Here is a 24,781-nt window from a genome sequence, read left to right on the forward strand (position 1 = left end):
TATTATTTCACTGATACACCCCATTATCTGCAGTGTAAAGTTATACATTTTTAGACAAAGTAATGTGTCTTTGATATGTTCATACTTAATATTAATTTGGTGTTCAAAAAATTCCAGCCAGGACCTCACATTTAGAGCACTGATTCTCAGCATGGAACAAGTAACACAATACGGAAAGATGTATGGTGAAGCGATAGTGGAATTCAAAAAGAAGCATTTTGAAGATAGGAGTCAGGTAGGTCATTGTTTCAGTGTTTGTGGTCATTGTTAAAGTATAAGCACCATGTAGTACAGTGTGTAGGCACAGGAGTGTTTTCATATAATTAAATGTACTTTTCCCCTAATATTTCTTTATTATGCAGTACTCATTTTGAAAATTGCGTCAAGGTTTCAATAAAAGACATTTTTGTTATTTAATTAAAAAGCTAAGTTTATGATACATTATGAAATGAAAATCTTCTTTACATAGTAGTGTAGAAAAGATGACACTCTGTGACATCACTACTTCTTTTGTTGTAATCTGATTGAGGAGGTTCTTGAGTAAATTTCTTCATTAAATCATCACTGGTAACAAAGAGTCCGGATAGCAGTACAAAAAAGATGAGACAGAGTGGTCACAGTGGAAGGCAACTGAATGTTCAATCACTACACGAAGATTACTGTATAATGAGCTCAAATTTGTCATTTCACTCTTGCATTACAAGAATTTAAGGCATCATTGTGTCATTCCCGCCAAATTTCTGTTTGTGAGTACTCTTGTCACCTAATTACTGAGAGGAAGAGGAGAAAATGTCTCAATACCGTATTTACTCGAATCTAAGCCTCACTTTTTTCCGGTTTTTGTAATCCTAAAAACCACCTGTGGCTTAGAATCGAGTGCAAAGTAAGCGGAAGTTCTGAAAAATGTTAGTAGGTGCCGCCACAACCAAGTTCTGCCGTCGAATATATGTAGCGCTACACAGGCATGCTTTGCAGGCACAAAGATAAATACTGACGCAAAAACCTCTGTGTCAGTAAATAAATTTAAAAAAAAGGTGGAAGATGAGCTTTTTTCTCCGCCCCGAGTTTCAACCACTGCATTTTCATACATTATCCAATGAAGTAAATACAAATTCTGTATTGTTCATCTTCGAATGTAGAAGCATTTCAATATACTACGAAAAATTGACTGGCAAGACTGTTCGGGATGTTTGTCAATATGGCTAACTCTACGTTCTGAATTTTTTCCTACCTGTGAGAAGAGATGTTTGCTAATAGGAACTTTTCTGTATTGTGAATCACATGCAGTATTCTCTTCACCACAAGAATAATACGAATATAAACATTTTGCCATGTATTGTTTCGTGTTTGCTGCTATCTCATTTAAATCCTGTCTGTCTAATCAACTACAAAACTTCAGTGAGACAACAGCAAACGTGGAAGAATATACATATAATGTCATGTTTATATTCGTATTATTCTTATGCCTAATAGTGGTACAGTCAGAAATGAAGCACAACAATTGACTAGAATTTTAAATCTAACATGACTCTAATTTCTGTGCAGAAAGTAATGTACTAAAGAGGCGTCTGCAAAGATTTTCAAATGGAGAAAAATTTTCGTTAAATTTTCGTTCAGAACATCTTCTATCATACGCAGTCTATTATTTGGTTCTTGTTGATCATTATCGAAGAAGCAGCAGTGTAAGTAACAATAAATAGCAGTCTCTTGCCATTGTTTCGCTAATGAGACGATTCCTCTCTTTTGTTTTTTAATTGTAAGCGGCGTCAGGTTGTAAACACACATTATCAGAATGCGACAAACAGTGCATGACACAGTACAGTAATGCATTTTCAGTTTAGAGTGACGTAAACACCTAAATCAAAGAGAACGGCACTTATCAGATCAAAGAAAAATAAGCAATCAATTCAAACCAGGCGAAGCACGTGAAAAAGGAAGGGTACCCGTATAAATACGAACGGAGCGCCTGACGCATAGCAGTGGCTACCTGGTAAAGCTTAACTGCTAAGCTTACGACTCGAACCAAACTTCTGTAGCTGTATCGACATTCATTCGACCTAAATTGTGTCTCATATTACAATGGATCAACTTTGTTTAGATTTGGAGGTGCGGCCTAAAACTTTTCTCTCCCCTTTAACTTCAAGTCTCAAATTTCAGGTGCGGCTTAGATTCGTGAAAATTTTTTTTCCTTGATTTAGAGTCTCATTTTTCGAGTGCGGCTTGGATTCGAGTAAATACGGTATTTCTTTTAGCTGAAAAGAAAAGTTTTGTTTACCTTTATAGTAACTTAATAGCATTTGGAGAGACAGATTACTAGCCAGTGGTGGCTACTCTCCAAAAGCATTTGAACATGCTAACTTTTGACACCTTGAGGATTTATTGGTTATTTTTCTTCGAATGCTGTTAAATGTAATGTAAATGCGATAATCTGAAATATGCGGCACTACATCTACCGTGCTGTGCTACATATTGCTCCTCTAGTCTCAGTGAAACATGACACCAGGGTCATGAGGTCATCTCCACTTCTGGAAGTTTTAAGGAGCTTCTGCCCTTGCACAACTGGTGTGACGTAATTGCCTTATGGCACTCTTGGAATTTTCTATTTTATTTTCATATTATCAAATTGTATTATTTGACAAAAGAAATTATGTATTCATTTTTATTTTTCGCAGATGCCATACTTCACACAGTACATGATAACCATTGTTAACAATTGTCTACACTTTGTCGAATTGGCTCAGCAGATGAAGCAGCATTATTGGCTTCCAGGTGTAAGGGACAATGAGGGAGGCATGAAATTTGAGGCTTTGTTAAATACATTCCAAGTAAGTTGTTACTTTAATTATTGTGCCCAGTTTCATTGGGCGAGGTTCATTTTTTGATATTTTTTTTCCCCCTAGCAACTGAGGGACGATGCTGCACAGTATCTTCTTGATGAAGCCTTTTTGGACTTGGACAGCCATTTTCAGAGTCTGATAACACCTAGATGGGTTGGGAAAAGTGAAGCTGTTGATACGATATGTGTAACCTTAGATGATTATTTTGTTGACTACAGTCATTTAAGACCACGGAATTTTGATTACGTTCTATCAGAGGCACAAAATTTAGTTGCAAAGCGATATATTTCTGCCATGCTTCACAAGAAACTTTCATTTAAGTCTTATGAAGAACGGAGAGACTGTGCTATCAAGATCATGAAAGAAGCTAATCAGTTGAAAGACTTCTTTGTTCGTATTGCTCCAAAGCTGTCAAAATTTGATTCGCCATTTGACATAATTGCCAATTTGGCTGAGCTTCTAAAGATTCAGGATCCAGAGATACTGTCACTTGATCTTCATGGTCTTGTAGATAAATATCCAGATGTCACAAAAGATCAGCTGGTACAATTTTTAAGTTTAAGAGGAGATATTTCCCGCTCAGAATGTGTTGAAAAAGTTAGCTATATTTTCCAAACAAATAGTAGTAGACAAAGAGCTTCTGTTCCAAAAACTATTTTTTCTCAGTTGAATTAATAGTAGAGTTCCTCTTTCAATGAAGTGCTCGTTAGTCATTATTGCGGGACACAAATTGCTGAAATGTATGTTAGTAATTGTTGTTAATATATTCAGTTAGTAATTGTTGTTAATATATTCAGTGTTTGTGAATACCATTGTACTATCATGAAAAAGTACATTTGTTACAATTTTGTGTGTATGTTTAAAAGCAGTACACTTGCTCTTGTATAGAGAATAGTGCGCTAGCTGTTGGCTTCAAAATGTGCAATAATATGTAAATACTAAAATAAATTGTAGATAACAAAGTTCATATCAACATTAGTAATAGCAGACATAAAGAGTAGTGGGAGAGAAATGATAAGGTTCAGAATCATGTACATTAACTTTGATGTGGAAAGAATGGTATAAGGTACAGAATCATGTAAATTATGTGTAATGGTAGATAGGTGGTGTGTGTGTGTGTGTGTGTGTGTGTGTGTGTGTGTGTGTGTGTGTGTGTGTGTGTGTGTGTGTGTGTGTCAGTTTTGTTAATTAAATTAGTAATGATTGGAAGAAGATATGTGGTGTAAGGCCTCCTGTAAAATAACTGTTTTTTGGAAAGATGTGGTATAAGTACAGAATCATGTAAATAAAGTTAATTGTAATGTAATCATTATTGAAACTGGAATCAAGTGTGTGAAAACCGTTTGATAAAAAGACTAATGTGCAAGAAAATATAAATATTTTCAATCATTTGTATGTGTTTTTATTATAATCTTAATCACCTGTTTATTTTTTTCCTAACACCTTTGCAAAATGTAATCATTGTCAATCATTGTACCATCAGTATGAGTGGTAGAAGAGAAATAGGAATAGCTGAAACAGAGCTGACTTGCAAAAAATAGAGTACGCAAGTGGTGTCTGTTTTAGAACTTCTATAAATATCAGAACAACAGGAAAGATAACTATTAGGGAATATATAGTTCTAAATTCTGGACTGGGACAATGTGAAGAGAAGGAATTAGAAGTAGCATTTATGCATTTTTTTTCTGTGTTAGCTTTAACCAGTAGCTTTTCTTCTTGTAGACTTTTGGGACCTGTAATTATCGAGAAGATTGTATAAGCAGATGTTTTGACTATTGCATGAAGGTAATTTGTTGAAGTAACAAAGTTTTGTTTCTCTTAATAATGTTCGTTAAAAACAGCTGGTGGACTTTAGACCTGTGTTACATGTCACTAAGTTGCTTCACAGGAACAAGATACATTTCACCAGAGACAGGAATATATTCCTTTCTGCTGCCGTTGTGCAAAATTTTGTTCTTCAGTTTGTTCAATTCATATATGTCCCATTGTCCACATAATAGGTAATGTTAGGATGAACCCTTTTTAAATCAGCTATCTGGAACCATTATCAAATTATTGTAAATTGCCATTTGGTGCTACAATAATTGGGATGTGTGTTATAGGTTGGGCAGGGTCAATCTTCAAATCACATGTAGAAATATTGGAATTGTATTAAAAAAAAAAAAAAAAAAAAAAAAAAAATTCCCTTCACCTTACAAGGGGTCTGTATGGTCTTAGAAATTCAGTTTGGAATGACACTTTGCATGTTAGTAGTATACCTCATAAAGGTTCTAAAGCACACTAGCCAGAAGAAAAAAAAGAAGCTCTAAAGTTTTACATGCAGCTCATGTACCAGCCAGTTTATATACTGTGGCAGCACAGCAAAATGGCTGTCTCTGTAGTGGACTCACTTGCCATGTGGGCAAGTCAGGTAAGATCCTACCTTGTGTTTGTTGGAAAACACTCTGTTAACATTCATGAAAATTTCTCTTTCATCAGATAGCTTGGAAGCATACCAGGCATACTGGATCATTTCATGGAAATTGGCAATGACAGTTGCTTTTATTTTTATACAGTCTTCATGGGAATTTATTTCTGTTCTTTTCAATCAGATAAGCACAATTTTGTACACACTTCATTAAATTTTTTTTACCTGTCTATAAAAAAAGACATCAAAGGACTGGAAAAGAGTACATTTTGGGGAAATCACTTTATTTGTACATGTCAGTGATTTCTTGTCGTTCTGAAAGATTTCATCATACAATTCAGGCTTTGCTTGTCCACTCCAAGACTGAATAATTAATAGAAACTGTTCTTTTCCCTAATAAGACTTTAAAATACTGTTGAAAAAGTCAATATGCAGTAGTCATTAGCTTGGCAGATTTAAAAGACATTATTACAACATTTTTATATTTTTGTGCATATTCAATTACTGTTTTTTTAAACTCAGGTGTCAAAGTTACTAGTTGCTTCTTGTAAATGAACAAATAATTCAGGTAGACTTTCCTAAACAGAGTGAGATCATATTGAGTGGTACACGTGTCATTTTATTTTATTTAATAAAATTGCAGCCAAATAGCCATATACAGTTACTTTGCTTAATAATTTACATTTACATTTTACATTTTTGCATATTCATTTATCGATTTCACTCTTTTACTGCACAGTTCTATGTGATATCGTTCACAGGCTTTGTTACACAGTTCACATACACATGTTGCGGTTCGGTCATGATAAGTTTTGTTCTTGCAGATTAGATGATGAAAGCCGTGAATAGAAAGTCAAGTTACGACATGTCGCTGTTCGAAGTTTGGTGCTGTCCATGAGCGGTTCGTCATTGCTTCGGTGCCATAAAACTCCGGCCATATTTTTTCTCGTTTGTCCTCCATGATCTTCAGTTGCTTTCTGGAAGCCCTGGTGTGTGGCATCATATATCGAAGTCTGATGTCTTCAATTAGGAATGTCTCTCTCGTTAGCAGGTACACTAGTCTAGATCTTGTTGTCTTTGAGAGACCTAGTGCTCTTTTTAGAGAGGTCAATTTTACCTTTTCTAGTGTTTCTAGATTTTTTTCTGTCAGGTGGTCCCATATAACCTCCATCCCATAGGCCAGGATTGGCAAGATTTTTGTGTTGAATAATTTCATGGCTGTTTCTAGACTGAGTAGGCGGATGTTTTTGATGTCCTGTATTGCTATTATTGCTTGGGCTGCACGTTCTGTTGTATGTTTTGTGAAGCATTTGGCTGTTGGTTGCAATGTCACTCCTAGGTATTTAAAGTCTGATGAGATTTTTATTTTTTGTCCTCTGATACTGATTTCCGTATTCTTGGGTGTTTTGCCTCCTTTTCTGAAAATTACCATTTCTGTCTTTGTTATGTTTATGTGTAGTTTGTGTTCACTGCACCATCTGTCTATTTTCTCAATGATTCTCTGCAGCTTCTGTATATCTGTTGAACCTACGGCTATGTCGTCAGCGTATGCATATACACTCCTGGAAATGGAAAAAAGAACACATTGACACTGGTGTGTCAGACCCACCATACTTGCTCCAGACACTGCGAGAGGGCGGTACAAGCAATGATCACACGCACGGCACAGCGGACACACCAGGAACCGCGGTGTTGGCCGTCGAGTGGCGCTAGCTGCGCAGCATTTGTGCACCGCCGCCGTCAGTGTCAGCCAGTTTGCCGTGGCATACGGAGCTCCATAGCAGTCTTTAACACTGGTAGCATGCCGCGACAGTGTGGACGTGAACCGTATGTGCAGTTGACGGACTTTGAGCGAGGGCGTATAGTGGGCATGCGGGAGGCCGGGTGGACGTACCGCCGAATTGCTCAACACGTGGGGCGTGAGGTCTCCACAGTACATCGATGTTGTCGCCAGTGGTCGGCGGAAGGTGCACGTGCCCGTCGACCTGGGACCGGACCGCAGCGACGCACGGATGCATGCCAAGACCGTAGGATCCTACGCAGTGCCGTAGGGGACCGCACCGCCACTTCCCAGCAAATTAGGGACACTGTTGCTCCTGGGGTATCGGCGAGGACCATTCGCAACTGTCTCCATGAAGCTGGGCTACGGTCCCGCACAGCGTTAGGCCGTCTTCCGCTCACGCCCCAACATCGTGCAGCCCGCCTCCAGTGGTGTCGCGACAGGCGTGAATGGAGGGATGAATGGAGACGTATCGTCTTCAGCGATGAGAGTCGCTTCTGCCTTGGTGCCAATGATGGTCGTATGCGTGTTTGGCGCCGTGCAGGTGAGCGCCACAATCAGGACTGCATACGACCGAGGCACACAGGGCCAACACCCGGCATCATGGTGTGGGGAGCGATCTCCTACACTGGCCGTACACCACTGGTGATCGTCAACAGGCGTGAATGGAGGGATGAATGGAGACGTATCGTCTTCAGCGATGAGAGTCGCTTCTGCCTTGGTGCCAATGATGGTCGTATGCGTGTTTGGCGCCGTGCAGGTGAGCGCCACAATCAGGACTGCATACGACCGAGGCACACAGGGCCAACACCCGGCATCATGGTGTGGGGAGCGATCTCCTACACTGGCCGTACACCACTGGTGATCGTCGAGGGGACACTGAATAGTGCACGGTACATCCAAACCGTCATCGAACCCATCGTTCTACCATTCCTAGACCGGCAAGGGAACTTGCTGTTCCAACAGGACAATGCACGTCCGCATGTATCCCGTGCCACCCAACGTGCTCTAGAAGGTGTAAGTCAACTACCCTGGCCAGCAAGATCTCCGGATCTGTCCCCCATTGAGCATGTTTGGGACTGGATGAAGCGTCGTCTCACGCAGTCTGCACGTCCAGCACGAACGCTGGTCCAACTGAGGCGCCAGGTGGAAATGGCATGGCAAGCCGTTCCACAGGACTACATCCAGCATCTCTATGATCGTCTCCATGGGAGAATAGCAGCCTGCATTGCTGCGAAAGGTGGATATACACTGTACTAGTGCCGCCATTGTGCATGCTCTGTTGCCTGTGTCTATGTGCCTGTGGTTCTGTCAGTGTGATCATGTGATGTATCTGACCCCAGGAATGTGTCAATAAAGTTTCCCCTTCCTGGGACAATGAATTCACGGTGTTCTTATTTCAATTTCCAGGAGTGTACATACACATCTTCTTCATTTTCTCCAATTCGGAGTACTTCTTCAGTGGCAAGAATGTACAGCAAAGGGCTCATTGGGTCACCCTGTAAGACTCCGTTCGATTGCAGAATGGGGTTCGAAAAAGAGAGGTTGTCTGATATTGTAATTAAGTTGTATTCGAGGATTAATTTGATTATTCTTGCCCATACGCTATCTTCTCCCATTGTGTTTTCCAGTTTTCGGACTATGAGCTCTCTTTCCAATAGGTCAAAGGCTTTGGTAAAGTCTATGAACACTGTGTAGAACATTTGTTTCTTTTGTAGTGCATCATCGATGTTGTTTAGAAGAAGCCTGACTGCCGTAAGTGTTGATCTTCCAGATCTGAAACACATTTGTCGTTCTGGGAGATGACTGTCCACAGAGGCTTGGATTTTTTGTGTTATTATTTTTGAAAACATCTTGAATTGAGTATTTTCCAGGGCTATGCCTCTGTACTTGTTTGGGTCCATTGGGTCTCCTCTACCTTTGTAGAGAACTTTTATTGTCGAGTGTCTCAATTGTGTCGGAATTCTTCCAAGTTCCAGGCATTTGTTAAACAGTTTGGTCCATATGTGTTGGAGGGCCTCTTTTGCATCTTTTATATGTTCATTATATATATATATATATATAATCAGGTCCTGCTGCTTTCTTATTCTTCAGTGCTTTTATTACTTCTTTCACATCATCTTCATTTAGGGGATCCCATGTATTGTCTTTTTCCTTAGTTTAATGTTGTTTCTCTTTCTTTGGGGGTGTCATTTTATTTGTGTCCTTCCTTTTGATGAAAATAGTTCTGCTTCCTTTTTCAGCCAGAGCCCAGTTGTACACCACCTGATACCGGTGTCTTGGAAAAAGACAACAACCGAAATTGAAGTATTTTGCCAGAGAGTCATAAAAATAGATAGCAAAATAAATTTGTAAATACTCTGCAATAATCTGCCTCTCTGGTTAGTGTTGATATCATCATCTATGTTGAAATTAAGTATCAATTTGAACTTTTTTTATTTATAAACCCAGCTTGTCAAAAGCTTTAAATTCAAAATCTGTAAATTTTTGTGCTGCTACTAAAGCCCATCATTGTAAATTTGGAGTAGTCACGTGTTGATAACTCTCTCTGGCTTTAACAAAATGATGATATGTCCAGGAATTGATTGTTGATGCTTATAAAATTAAGTGCCTCCTTTTTATATTTCTTCTTCCCATGGGGATAAATATTCCTTCTTTTTTTAACGGGATGAGTCTTCCCCAATGGGATCGGCCTCATCTGATGAGTTACGGTCTTAGAGTTTTGAAAAAGGTTCCTTGTCAGAGCCAGCGTGTCCATAGTACATTCATAAATTTTTTCACCCTTTGACATTGCTTCACGAGAAATTGACAGTGAAGATTCTGATGTAATCAAATTATGTTTAGCCAGAAAGTTTTTCTGTTGGTGTACAACATAACTGCGACTGAAAAAGTAGGCAAAACTATTTTCATCAACCTTGCCTTCAACATTTCACTATTTATTGAATCTTGACTGACTTGATCTGCAGCTTCTCATACTTACACGATGTTTTCATTAACAGACTTTTTAATTCATAATATTTCAAAAATTCCTGTAATACGTGACAGTAAAGAATGCTCGAATCTCTAAGAAAGTCAAGAATGAACTGACACATTAAGAGTTTCTAGAAGAATAAGGGTGAGTACAACTGTATATATCATACTGTAGCAGGTAGGGACCATTGGTTGATTAGTTCCATGAGGGTGTTGACACCTGACAATATGCCTATTTTTATGTACAACAGGGCAACAGCTATAGTTTACTCTCCCATGTAGAAACTGGTTCCTCAAATTTACAATGAATGTTTTTAATCTCTCCACAGCTTATATAATCATCAAATTTTTAGTAACATTTTAATGACAATAGTAATCAAAACTTTAATTTACCTCCATTAAGATGCACTTGAAATTATTCAACTTTTTAAAAAGAAAATATTACTTAAAATTCATATTTTATGTTAATTAGTTGTAACAGTAATTTCATAAATTAAATATCTTGTTTGTGATGTAACTGATAATATTTTAGGTCATTGACTTATTTAAGAGTACAATTTTTGAAACAATTGAAAAAATAAAATTGTTTCCCAAAGGTGTGAGCTTACCTGGATGGCACTGATGGCAAACGAGTCTACTAAAGGCCCAGCCATTTCGCTATGCTACCATAGCATATAAATTGTCCGGCATACAAGCTGTGCATAAAACATAACAGCCCTTTTCTCAGAATCTTCTGGCAAGTGTGCTTTACCTTTTATGGGAGTGCACCCTTGAGGTATACTGCGAACGTGCAATTTCTCATCATGAACTGGATTTCAGAGACCTTAAGGTCCCCTTGTTAATGGAAAGAGATATGAGCATGGCATTCCCCCCCCCCCCCCCCCCCCCCTGAGTCGCTCAATTCTAGAGATGGATATATCTGTTTGTACATAGGCAGCTGCACATGGAAGCTCTTGTACTAATGTCCTTGATAGTAAGCTTTCTCCATGTATCCTGTCACCTCTGAATCCAAAATTAAAATGTCTGTCATTTGCAGAGGCTTCCTAGTAGGAATGAGAAATGAGTGCCTGTCTCAAGAACATCATAGTTCATTTCTACATCCAAACAGATGCTCTGCAAGCCACAGTACGGTCGTGGCAGAGGGTACCCACTACCACTACTAGTCATTTCCTTCCCTGGTCCTGACACAAATAGAGCGAGAGAAAAACAACTGTCTGTATGCCTCTTAGGACACTTTAGAATATAGAAATCCTTCTGGTGTTCTGAATTTGGATACTAGAGTGTCTAAGATAGCAAAAACAAGAAATTAAATCAGTTGAGAACTCTGTTCTCTAGAACCAATGGAACATTCACATACGAAAACAAAGGCCATTTATTTCTGGTGTATGTGTTGTCTCAATTTGTTCATGTGAGCATGTTGCTTAGATGTGGAACGAGACAATACATGAACTACAAATAGAAATACATTGAATATAAATACAAATTTCTACTACTACTACTACTACTACTACTACTACTACTACTACTAAACAGTAGTGAAGTTTATAGACAGTGGTATGTTCCACAGTTTTTTCCCCTTAGTTGGGAATGGCTATTTTCATAGACAGTTCACAAGGATTTCCATTTCTGTACATAACAAGACTGTGAAAGAAATTGTCTTGTTTACTGCTGCTAAAGACTTCTTCCATAGTGTAAATGGGTGTCTAGCAGATACCTTAAAATGTTCTGAAGTAAAGATATATTATTTCTTACTCCTTTGATATTATTTTTCGATGAACTCGGGACCTTTGCCTTTCGCGGCAAGTGCTCTACCATCTGAGCTACCCAAGCATGACTCGCACCCCGTCCTCTCAGCTTTACTTCTACCACAGCACTTGCCCGCGAAAGGCAAAGGTCCCTAGTTCGAGTCTCGGTCCGGCACACAGTTTTAATCTGCCAGGAAGTTTCAGAGCCATTTATGACCGAACACATCCGGGAATATAGGCCTATGTACTGTGATGTTGCAGTAGTTATACGGATTTCATGAAAAACGTATCCCATACACGATTCAAATTACTCTTTTCCATACAGTGAAAATTGTTTTTATGCTGGCATGTTGCCCCAGAATATTATGGCATTACACATTATTAAATGAAAATAACCAAAATATGCTGCCTTTCGGATACTGCAGTCACGAAAATGGGAGATCACTCTTCAAGGAAATTTTGTAGTGCATCTTTTTTTTTAGTAAGCCACTTGCATATCTACATCCTTTTGTGTGGTATGTACCTTCCAGATGCTAATTAGCCTCTGTAGTACTAAAAACAATGCATGTTCAGGGAAAGATAAATTGAATTTTCATCAGTAATAATAATAATAAATAATAATAATAATAATAATAATAATAATGCAAAATTATTCAGAAGTCAAGACTTTTCCCGTTTTCAACCCATCATCACAGTTCGTCATCCCAGCCAATGCATATTTTTTTCTAAAAAGATGCATGAAGACAAGTAGTAGAAACTCTTTCTGTGTGCGATTGGGTGTTATCTTGCTGAAATGTAAGCCCAGAACGGCTTTCCATAAAGGACAACAAAATTCGGCATAGAATATGATCGACATACTGCTGTGCTGTAAGGGTGTCATGGATGACAACCTAAGGGGACCTGCTAAAATGAAATGGCACACCAGACAACTACTCCTGGTTGTCCGGCCATATGGCAGGCAATGGGTGGGTATCACACCACTGTCCAGTGCATTTCCAGATATATATTTCTGGTCATCTTGGCTCAGTTCGAAGTGGCACTCATAATAATAATAAAAAAACAGTTTCCACAGTCCTTTGGGCCAGATTTTCACAATCGCTCTTCTTTTTTGCAGCTTCAAAGGTGCTGCTAATTTTAGACTGCTGCTTTATTGGCAAACTGGTCTGCTTCAACTTGTTGCCCTTATGTTTTTCAGTCTGCACAGGTTTCACTGTTGAATCTTAACACTCCCTTGAAACTCTGGTATTGCAGAATTTACAAAACACTGTTAGCTTATCAGGAGCATATAAACCACCGATCTCAAATTCTCACACCCTTTTGTCAGCGGTTACTGTAGGCTTCACCATTGTGATGTGTTTGTGATAGGTTTTCATTGCGCCATTACTTTGAAATGGCATACTGTGGCGCATGCACTACAAAAAAGATAATCAGAATTCGCACGGTGGTCATTTGTACGCACTCGCAAAAGTTGATAGTCGAAAGGCCACTAGTGACGCCACAACTGCAAAAAGTAGTAAGACGGTTGAACATGGAACATTTCAACATTAAGTATGTTTCTGACATCATTAGATTTATGACACTTCTTACGAGGACACAGAAAAATATTATTGAAAAACGCTGATTTTGCATTACCTCCTTCAAAACTGCCGAATTCGCATTACTTCCTTAAAAACTACTGAATTTGCGTTATTCGTCGTGTTATCGTTTAAACGAATTTTTCCTGTCCCTACCAATGTGTTATTGACTTGCTCAATTGGTAAACCTCTTCCTCTTGAATAAATCATCAATTTTTTCTGAAACTGTAATCTTGTGTTAGGTACTACATGTGGATCACATCTACCAATTTCCATCCCATTCGGGTAATTGCTTCATGATGCATCACTTTTTTTGTCTTAGAGTGTAGTTGAACCTGTGACAGCTAATAAACACCTCCTTCCACCATTGAAAATTATCTGACTTGTTGAAAATCACAGAAATCCTGCCAGTGTGTAAAAAATGAATTTAAGTTAACACAAAAAATTACAAAAGAATATAATTAACTTCAGAACTTTTCAGATTGCTAGAGAAAGTTATAGTACATCAAGTCAAGGGTTATTTCATCAAATATAATCTACCCAACAATCTGTAGTATGGTTTTAGGAAAGGAAAGTCTACCATAACAGCTGTAGGAACATTTATACACAAAACGTGAAGCAAATTTGATACAGGAGACAAAGTAACAGGTGCTCTCCTAGACGTGAGTCAAGTTTTTAATGTGAATCTTATCATTTTATTGCACAAATTAGAATAATGTGGGACGAGAGGTGTAGCCTTAAAACTTCTTACCTCCTATTTACAAGAGAGGAAATAGTGCGTTAGAGTAACTTATAAAAGAAATGAACAGTTACTTATAGCTAAATCCATTTACAGGATAATTCAATGTGGCTTGGCTCAAGGAACTGTACTAGGAACTTTTATGTTTCTCGTATATGTTAATGTTTTATCTGCACCCCAAAACTGCAGGTTCATAAGCTATGTGGAGGACATATCCTTTGTCAGCCGGAGCAATGATATGGAAACTGCTGCCAACATTAGAGAAATCAGTTACAGTATTCTGTCAGCTTACTGTATTGCAAATAACCTATTTGTGAATAAAGAAGACAGGAACAATGCAATTCCTGCTTAACTATAATTTACATAAAAATGTAACTTCGATCGTACTTCCATTTGCGTGCAGCTATACAAATAAGCTAAAAGTTTTGGAAATAATCTTTGGGGAACACATGGTATAGGAAGAACAAATAGATTATGTTTGGAAGAAAGTACAGATGTGTATTTCATAACATGAGTATCAGCCTTTCTGAACCATGTCACCTTAAGACAAATATATTTTGGATTGATAAATCCACATATGTGATGTGGCATTGAGGTACTGAGTGGGGCACCAGCAGCCTATTCTGATAGGCCTTATGAACTATTAAAAAGGCAGTAGGAGTGGTAGGTAAAGTAAACAAGAGGGCCTTGTAGAGATATTTTCAGAAAATTGAAAATACCTGCCATCTACTCCACATACATCCTGTTAGCAATCACGTTTGTTTAGATTAAATCCAGAATATAATGTAATGAACAGTAGTGTATGTAATTAAAATATACAGGGAAGGGAAATTTTCACATAATTACCTGTCATAAAAAGACTGCGCACTGAAGTCTGCATACAATAGGGACATTTTTTCAATAGACTACCATCTGATTTTAAGATACCTAATTAAAATAGCCTGAAGAATAGCTTGGAACACTTACTAACAGTGTATTCCGTAGAATATTCCAAATTTAATGTTCCCTTGTAAAACTGTTGTTGCATATACAGTGTGGTCAGAAACTCTGAAAATCTTGTAAGGGTGTTGGAGCGTAGGTTAAGAAATAATGGTTAACAAAAAAAATTAGACCCCCTAGGTGGCTCACCACTCTTTGGCGAGTACATGCATGGCTACCACACTACATTGTCTTTCTTGCTGCAAATCTTGCCACCTCTGACTTTCCGTAAGATGGTCCTTTTGGTGCAGACACTGCCTGGACTTCATTCATGATTTTCGTATTGACTTTGGTCTAATTTCAATATACTGGGTGTTACAAAAAGGTATGGCCAAACTTTCAGGAAACATTCCTCATACACAAATAAAGAAAAGATGTTATGTGGACATGTGTCCGGAAATGCTTAATTTCCATGTTAGAGCTCATTTTAGTTTCGTCCACCTACGCTCAATGGAGCACGTTATCATGATTTCATATGGGATACTCTACCTGTGCTGCTAGAACATGTGCCTTTACAAGTACGACACAACATGTGGTTCATGCACGGCGGAGCTCCTGCATATTTCAGTTGAAGTGTTCGTACGCTTCTCAACAACAGATTCGGTGACCGACGGATTGGTAGAGGCGGAGCAATTCCATGGCCTCCACGCTCTCCTGACCTCAACCCTCTTGACTTTCATTTATGGGAGCATTTGAAAGCTCTTGTCTACGCAACCCCGGTACCAAATGTAGAGACTCTTCGTGCTCGTATTGTGGACGGCTGTGATACAATACGTCACTCTCCAGGGCTGCATCAGCGCATCAGGGATTCCGTGCGACGGAGGGTGGATGCATGTATCCTCGCTAACGGAGGACATTTTGAACATTTCCTGTAACAAAGTGTTTGAAGTCAGGCTGGTATGTTCTGTTGCTGTGTGCTTCCATTCCATGATTAATGTGATTTCATGAGAAGTAATAAAATGAGCTCTAACATGGAAAGCAAGCGTTTCTGAACACATGTCCACATAACATATTTTCTTTCTTTGTGTGTGAGGAATGTTTCCTGAAAGTTTGGCCGTACCTTTTTGTAACACCCTGTATAGTCCCCATTATTGGGTTTGACCTGCCACCTTTTCCAAATTTTACAGAAGTGTGTGTCGTGCAGGGAAGGTCACCCACTGTGGTGTATGTTCCTCATCTGTTCCCTTCCACCACAGCACCCTTCCTTCCTGTTGTTGTAGTATGGCCAAAGCCCAGCACGGTAAGCCATCCAGTTGTGGGGGGCTGATCAGGTACCTGCACGATGGCAGCCTCCTGACCACAATGGGACTGCACTCTTGGTGCCTGTGCTGCACTCTTGGTGCCTGTGCTGCACTCTCTACATGTACACTAGTGAGTATGTGCCCCTCATGACTAGGGCACAGGGACTCACAGCAATGGCTTACTGGCCACATAGTCATTGCTGTGGGTGGATGGTGCCCATGGGGAGAGCCCCTGTCCAGAGTGGGTGGCACCATGGCAGATAGTTCACACATGAAATGACTTAAACTTTGTCCTGCTGGTGGTCACATGCACTCAGCAGTCTCTTAAAACGGAAAGGCCTTGTATGATGAAATGAAGTATGATCCTAATGTGGTCCCTTCCCTGACCACACTGTGGGAGGAATGCAGGACTAAATGACAAGGAGCAAACTCCCGCCCACAGCACTTGGTGTGTACCACGATTGACGGGGACACCTTTTAGGCTATAAAACCTTTATCTTTTGTGGAACACATGAAAGACAAATACAGGGAATTGCAGCCATCTCCAAGAAGAGCAGCGGTTCAATTCTGATTAAAATGTCATATTCTACCCAGTCACAGGCACTACTCGCTTGTGAAAAGATGGGTGACATTCCTGTGTCAGTCACTACCCACAATAGTCTCAATATGGTCCAGGGCATCATCTTTCACGGTGATGTTCTTTTGCAATCTGATGATGCTCTGCAGATCAACTTAGAGCAACGGGGTGTGCAGTTCATCTGTCATGTCCACAAGAAACCAAGGAAAAATGGAGTTGCTACTGGGGCCTTCATCTTGGCTTTTGAGGATGATACATCGAGGTCAAGGCGATGTTCTACCGGTGTGATATGAAACCCTATGTTCCTGCTCCTATAAGACGCTTCAGGTGTATGAAGTTCAGTTATACGTCTTCCCATTGCACCACTACACCTGTCTGAAGGGATTGTGGACATCCGCTGCACACGAACGTTCCTTGTGCCGCTTCCCGCCCCCCCTCCCCCCCCCCCCCCAACTTTGTAAACTGTGGCAAACTCCACTCTCCCTGCTCACCAGATAGCTCCATTTTTAAGTGTGAGCAGAAAATTAGTTTGTATAAGACCCTGGACAAGCTCACATATCAAGAGGCCAGAAAGAAGGGTGAGCATCTCAATCCGATAAAAATGGCACAGTCTTACGCTACAGCTGAAACGTCACCACCTCCTCTTCAATGGTGCCTTCCTCTGTTGTGCCTCTTACAGTGGGCCCTCAGAGCTCCCCTTTGATACTTGCCCCCATGGATGGTCTGGGGCCCTTCTGTTGCTTCCATCACAGCCACTTTGGGAGCAATTGCTCCCCACCAGCCAGGTACACTGGTCCCCATTCCTGAGTAAGAGGTCCCTCATCCTCCTCCTGCTTCTCTAGCTAGGAAGAAGTCCCTTCTTTCCTTCCTTCCTTCCCTCCCTCCTTCCTTCCTTCCTTCCTCCCTCCCTCCCATGGTTCCTGCTGGACTACACTCAGACATAAGCCTGTGGATGATGGAAGCACAGGCTGCTGACCATTCAGAATTAGAATTTTTATTATCCCATAACATACAAAGTCAAATAACAGATCTGATGTACAGGGGACTTGTCAACATTACATTTACAATACAAGTATAGTTTGTATATACAGTATTACAAAAACAATATACCAACACTCCAGTTTACATGTTGTTGTTGTTGTTGTTGTTGTTGTTGTTATTGTTGTTGTTGCTGTGGTCTTCAGTCCTGAGACTGGTTTGATGCAGCTCTCCATGCTACACTATCCTGTGCAAGCTTCTTCATCTCCCAGTACCTACTGCAGCCTACATCCTTCTGAATCTGCTTAGTGTATTCATCTCTTGGTCTCCCTCTACGATTTTTACCCTCCATGCTGCCCTCCAGTACTAAACTGGCGATCCCTTGATGTTACAGAACATGTCCTACCAACCGATCGCTTCTTCTAGTCAAGTTGTGCCAGACACTCCTCTTCTCCCCAATTCTGTTCAATACGTCCTCATTAGTTATGTGATCTACTTATCTAATCTTCAGCATTCTTCTGTAGCACCACATTTCGAAAGCTTCTATTCTCTTCTTGTCCAAACTATTTATCGTCCATGTTTCACTTTCATACATGGCTACACTCCATAGAAATACTTTAAGAAACGACTTCCTGACACTTAAATCTATACTCAATGTTAACAAATTTCTCTTCTTCAGAAACCCTTTCCTTGCCATTGCCAGTCTACATTTTATATCCTCTCTACTTCGACCATCATCAGTTATTTTGCTCCCCAAATAGCAAAACTCCTTTACTACTTTAAGTTTCTCATTTCCTAATCTAATCCCCTCAGCATCACCCGATTTAATTTGACTACATTCCATTATCCTCGTTTTGCTTTTGTTGATGTTCATCTTATATCCTCCTTTCAAGACGCTATCCATTCCGTTCAACTGCTCTTCCAAGTCCTTTGCTGTCTCTGACAGAATTACAATGTCATCGGCGAACCTCAAAGTTTTTACTTCTTCTCCATGAATTTTAATACCTACTCCGAATTTTTCTTTTGTTTCCTTTACTGCTTGCTCAATATACAGATTGAATAACATCGGGGAGAGGCTACAACCCTGTCTCACTCCTTTCCCAACCACTGCTTCCCTTTCATGCCCCTCGACTCTTATAACTGCCATCTGGTTTCTGTACAAATTGTAAATAGCCTTTCACTCCCTGTACTTTACCCCTGCCACCTTCAGAATTTGAGAAAGAGTATTCCAGTCAACATTGTCAAAAGCTTTCTCTAAGTCTACAAATGCTAGAAACATAGGTTTGCCTTTCCTTAATCTTTCTTCTAAGATAAGTCGTAGGGTCAATATTGCCTCACGTGTTCCAACATTTCTACGGAATCCAAACTGATCTTCCCCGAGGTCGGCATCTACCAGTTTTTCCATTCGTCTGTAAAGAATTCGTGTTAGTATTTTGCAGCTGTGACTTATTAAACTGACAGTTCGTTAATTTTCACATCTGTCAACACCTGCTTTCTTTGGGATTGAAATTATTATATTCTTCTTGAAGTCTGAGGGTATTTCTCCTGTCTCATACATCTTGATCACCAGATGGTAGAGTTTTGTCAGGACTGGCTCTCCCAAGGCAGTCAGTAGTTCCAATGGAATGTTGTCTACTCCCGGGGCCTTGTTTCGACGCAGGTCTTTCAGTGCTCTGTCAAACTCTTCACGCACCATCTTATCTCCCATTTCATCTTCATCTACATTCTCTTCCATTTCCATAATATTGTCCTCAAGTACATCACCCTTGTATAAACCCTGTATATACTCCTTCCACCTTTTTGCTTTCCCCTCTTTGCTTAGAACTGGGTTTCCATCTGAGCTCTTGATAGTCATACAAGCGGTTCTCTTTTCTACAAAGGTCTCTTTAATTTTCCTGTAGGCAGTATCTATCTTACCTAGTGATATGCGCCTATACATCCTTACGTTTGTCCTCTAGCCATCCCTGCTTAGCCATTTTGCACTTCCTGTCGATCTCATTTTTGAGACGTTTGTATTCCTTTTTGCCTGCTTCATTTACTGCATTTTTATATTTTCTCCTTTCATCAATTAAATTCTATATTTCTTTTGTTACCCAAGGATTTCTACTAGCCCTTGTCTTTTTACCTACTTGATCCTCTGCTGCCTTCACTACTTCATCCCTCAAAGCTACGCATTCTTTTTCTACTGTATTTCTTTCCCCCATTCCTATCAATTGTTCCCTTATGCTCTCCCTGAAGCTCTGTACAACCTCTGGTTTAGTCAGTTTATCCAGGTCCCATCTCCTCAAATTCCCACCTTTTTGCAGTTTCTTCAGTTTTAACTTACAGTTCATAACCAATAGATTGTGGTCAGAGTCCACATCTGCCCCTGGAAATGTGTTACAATTTAAAACCTGGTTCCTAAATCTCTGTCTTACAATTATATAATCTATCTGATACCTTCTAGTATCTCCAGGATTCTTCCATGTATACAACCTTCTTTCATGATTGTTGAACCAAGTGTTAGCTATGATCAAGTTATGTTCTGTGCAAAATTCTACCAGACGGCTTCCTCTTTAATTTCTTACCCGCAACTCAGTTTACATGTATTACAGAGCGTTTACGTAAAGAAAATATTTTTAAAATCATTTATTTGATACAAAACTGCTAAGCTTAATTTGCAGGTGATGTTTCCTTGCTCAGACTTCCACATCATCATTAATAAATTCTTCTACAGAGTAATAACATTTCTCCACTAATAACTTGTGCAGCTTTTGTTTCAGTTGCCCTAGCTCCATGCTGTTTATTTGTTTCTTTTTTAGAATGTTGTAGATTTCCATACCCATATATTCTGGGGTTTGTGCATATAACTTTCACCTGTAGGAAGCGTGAAGTTTGTCTTATTCCTAGTGCTGTATTGATGGCTAGCTCCATGCTGTTTATTTGTTTCTTTTTTAGAATGTTGTAGATTTCCATACCCATATATTCTGGGGTTTGTGCATATAACTTTCACCTGTAGGAAGCGTGAAGTTTGTCTTATTCCTAGTGCTGTATTGATGATTAAAATTGTTGTCTGTGAATAACTAAGGGTTACTGTATACAAAAATAATCATTTCATAGATGTACAAACAGGGGGCACTTTTTTTTTTTTTTAGATTTCTTAACAGTGGGCGACCAGATTCTTTTGGTCTTGCGTTACATATATTTCTAACAATTGGTTTTTGGTAATTTTAGTATTCTAATGATTTTGCTTGTATTACCCCAAAAGATAATGCCATACCTTATAACAGCTTCGAAATAGCTGTGATAAACTACTTTTCTTATCTCCATGCTAGTTGAATATGACAAAATCTTCATAGCAAAGGTCAGGCTGTTTAACTTATTTGCTAAGCATTCTATATGTGAAGATCAGTATAAATTTTGTTCCAAATGTATGCCTAAAAATTTAACACAATCTGATTCTTTCAGTTCCTGGTTTCTGGAGGTAATATGAATTTCATTTATCTTAGAGTATTTAGTTTTAAACTGTAGTAAATGTGTTTTCCCAATATTCAATTTTAACCCATTTAGTTGGAACCAGTTTTCTAAACTGTCTAGTAGCTTTGTGACAGTTGAAAGAATTTTTTCTGAGTGATTGCTTTCGATGAGGGCAGATGTATTGTAATGTGCCGTGACATATCCTTATTTATTATTGCCACTTAAAGTTCATGTCACAATCGGATGTACCGGTATTGAAACATTTCCTCACCCAGTAGATAGTGCGCAGTGTTCTCGACCTACCTTGCTTTGCTTATTCAATATTGTCTTCCTGGTAGCTGCGTCTGTCTCACCAAAATCACACTAAAATTAATAAGTCAGGATCCTAGATTAAGTTTTCCAAAATCAAAAGTCAAGACCGTATTCATTGTTGAACATTTTGTCAAACACAGTGCGATTCATGTGTTATCACTCGCACACACAATATTCATGTGACCAGGCCTCTTACACTTAATCGTCAGATTAGATGGGTCAAAAACTTCCAGTCTTTAACAATGTTCACAATTACAATTACCGAAAAATTAACCAACTTGCCGCACTTTTGCTCCAAGTGAATCTGACCGAGAACTACTTGAGAACTGCACCAGCTCGGACCTTATATAGACGAGCGCTTGAATATTTGACTATTTCTGTTAATATATTATAGTTTATAATTTCCCAGGGTTAAAATGATCGTTTCTAACTGGTTTTGAAGCTAACTATTGGATTTTATTATTTAAATAACATGAGTGAGCTGTATCAATTTAAATACGCAGAACTAACTTGTGCATCCGCTGTGGGAATTCCCGACTTATAACCATGGCAGCCCTCTTGGACAATAATTTTTACATATTCAAATTTACTTAATTCTTGATTAATGCACTTACAAAGTTGAGACTGGAGTCATTTTATGTAGAAAAATATAGGTAGCAAAAGTATCAAAACAGATTTTGGAATTATACAGTAGTTTGGTCACAATTGGAACTGAAAGTCATACAGGTTACAGATTTCAAGTCTTAATATCTATTTAACTAATAGACTTTAGGTTAATTTAAACACTTTGCTGGAATCAGTAAAATTTAGGCTTTCTTTTGGATGCAGTCTTATAGCTGAATTCGATCTATTAGCTCACTTGAATTTTACTTAATATGTATTGCACAATATGTCATTGTTCATAGTTTTTAATAGGATGCATTTCCAATCAAATTAATTAGCTGATTACTTTCAGAATAGACATTAGAATGTACTGAAATAATAGATTTTACTAGGGAAATTTTATTTAAACTATTTCTGAATTCTGTACTATGAGGCTGAAGGCCACAAAATCTGTAGTCGGAATCTGAGTAGTGAAAATGAAAAAAAAAAAAAAAAAAAAAAAAAAAAAAAACAGTTCATTGCTTAACTAAGTCACTGAAGGAGTGTAAAACCAAAACAGGATAGCAGTGGTCAACCCTGCTTCGTTACATCACCCCCCTCCCTCCCCCACGGAATTATAAAATGGCTCTGAGCACTATGGGACTTAACATCTTAGGTCATCAGTCCCCTATAACTTAGAACTACTTAAACCTAACTAACCTAAGGACAACACACACATCCATGCCCGAGGCAGGATTCGAACCTGCGTCCGTAGCAGTCCCGTGGTTCCGGACTGTAGCGCCTAGAACCGCACGGCCACCACGGCCGGCTCCCCCACGGAATTATACTGATGAATATTTTTAAATATGAATCTGGATAATTCCATGGAAAAAATTTACATACAGGTGTTGCATATATACCAACATCATTTCACTTTAAATTCACACATGTAGCATTTCATACACTAAAACATTTCAATAGAAAACCCTGGAGGCTCTGGTCATCAAATAACACATATTATTCAAAAAGACAGAGTAAGAATTAACACATTTAAATTTGAATTTTCAATGACATATTGAAATCTTCCTATCTCAATACAAAAATAGTTACGAAACAAAAAACAACATGTACAAAAAATTGACATAATAATATTTACATTACATGAAAACATTCTTATTTCACACACATGACAGTTATCTGACAGCTTGTCAGTTATATCGATCATATAACAATTCGTAGCTTACTGGTGAGTGATTCCTCACACTTGAGCTAACTCATGCCACTTGTGATCACTGCCGTAGTGTCCATTATTTACCTATTACCCAGAAGTGTTGTCCTTTCGCCACTAGGGTGCTTCGTTGCTTCTTTCAATCCCACATTACTGATTAAAAAATAACTTTCTGACATTCATTTTAAAATTATAATATAAAGTCTTATCTAAGCTAACATACAGATACATATTTAACACTATTTAGTACTGCAGATCAACAAGGATTTCCTCAAAGCTTTCAATAAAGTTATAGTATTATATAAACATTGCATATGAACAAACATTCCTCTTTATGGAAACTGTTTCTAATATAAGTTCTCCACTTATTGTTTCTTAATTAATTAATTTATTTATTTATTATTTTCCCCCCCAAGGAGGTAAGATATGATGGAGTCTAACCGGCAGTACACATACTTTGTCAAATGCTATATATTTTTTGTAATTTGGATTCAACGGGTGCCATTTTAATAATTAATTCCTTAGGAGTGTCATATTGATTATAGCAGAGAACCAATTTGTTGCCTTTCTTTACCCAGGTGTCATAATACCTTTTTGTATTCTAGTTCTTAACTCATTATAATTCTTATCTATATTTCAGTTGTGCCATACTCTCTTTTTTTCCTCTCTTAACTCTGAATATGTGAAGTGTATCCCTACTAAAACATTAATTACAGCAGACACAGGGTCCCTAACCATTCCCTAACCATTACTTCATTTTACTGTTTCATACTCATTGACTTCATATTCCTTATTCACCATTATTCTCATTATCATCATTAAATAATTAATTAACTAACCCCCTGCTCTGCCTTCACTCAACCTGTAATAACAAGAAAGACACTTCACAGTCATGCCTGAAGACAATATTCCTTCTAATTATATTTGAAAAAAAATAGTATTATATTTCTCATATTATTTTATAACCTCACAACATTATTGCTGCTGTTCACTGATACGTTATTACTCTACATTCAGGCAAGTGTTTTCTTACTTTAATTTTCATTTTCCCATTTTGCTTTTTTTTTTTTTTTTACCTCCTAGATTCCAAAATAAACATAATTGCTGTCCAAGTAATCCATATCGTTTCTACTCAAACTCCAATACATGTTATATTTTTAAAACTTATTTCAAATCACTTTCCACCCTTCGCAGCTTCCTATTCAACCAGTTACCAAATATCATTACTAATACATATATAAATAGTAAACTGAAAATTAAATTTGCATGGCCTAACTTATACGATAAGAACACCGACCAGCTAAGATATTCTCAACGGGCACTTGCCAAGTAGAAAAATGGGTAATATCAATAAAGTTTATCATTAATCATATTTCC

General features: G+C 38.5%; 1 protein-coding gene across 2 annotated transcripts in view; it reads left to right on the forward strand.

Annotated features, from left to right (window-relative positions):
• Positions 1 to 4,226, forward strand: part of LOC126249037 (exocyst complex component 3) — a 54,960-nt gene extending 50,734 nt beyond the window's left edge. For both annotated transcript variants that reach the window (XM_049950656.1, XM_049950655.1), the window contains 3 exons: positions 118 to 235; positions 2,673 to 2,825; positions 2,901 to 4,226. In XM_049950656.1, the coding sequence (XP_049806613.1) occupies positions 118 to 235; positions 2,673 to 2,825; positions 2,901 to 3,512 (883 nt within the window). In that variant the 3' untranslated portion in view covers positions 3,513 to 4,226. The remainder of the gene's footprint in view (positions 1 to 117; positions 236 to 2,672; positions 2,826 to 2,900) is intronic.
• Positions 4,227 to 24,781: the final 20,555 nt, after the last annotated feature.

The sequence above is a fragment of the Schistocerca nitens genome, chromosome 3, assembly GCF_023898315.1.
Source record: "Schistocerca nitens isolate TAMUIC-IGC-003100 chromosome 3, iqSchNite1.1, whole genome shotgun sequence".
NCBI lineage: Eukaryota > Metazoa > Arthropoda > Insecta > Orthoptera > Acrididae > Schistocerca > Schistocerca nitens.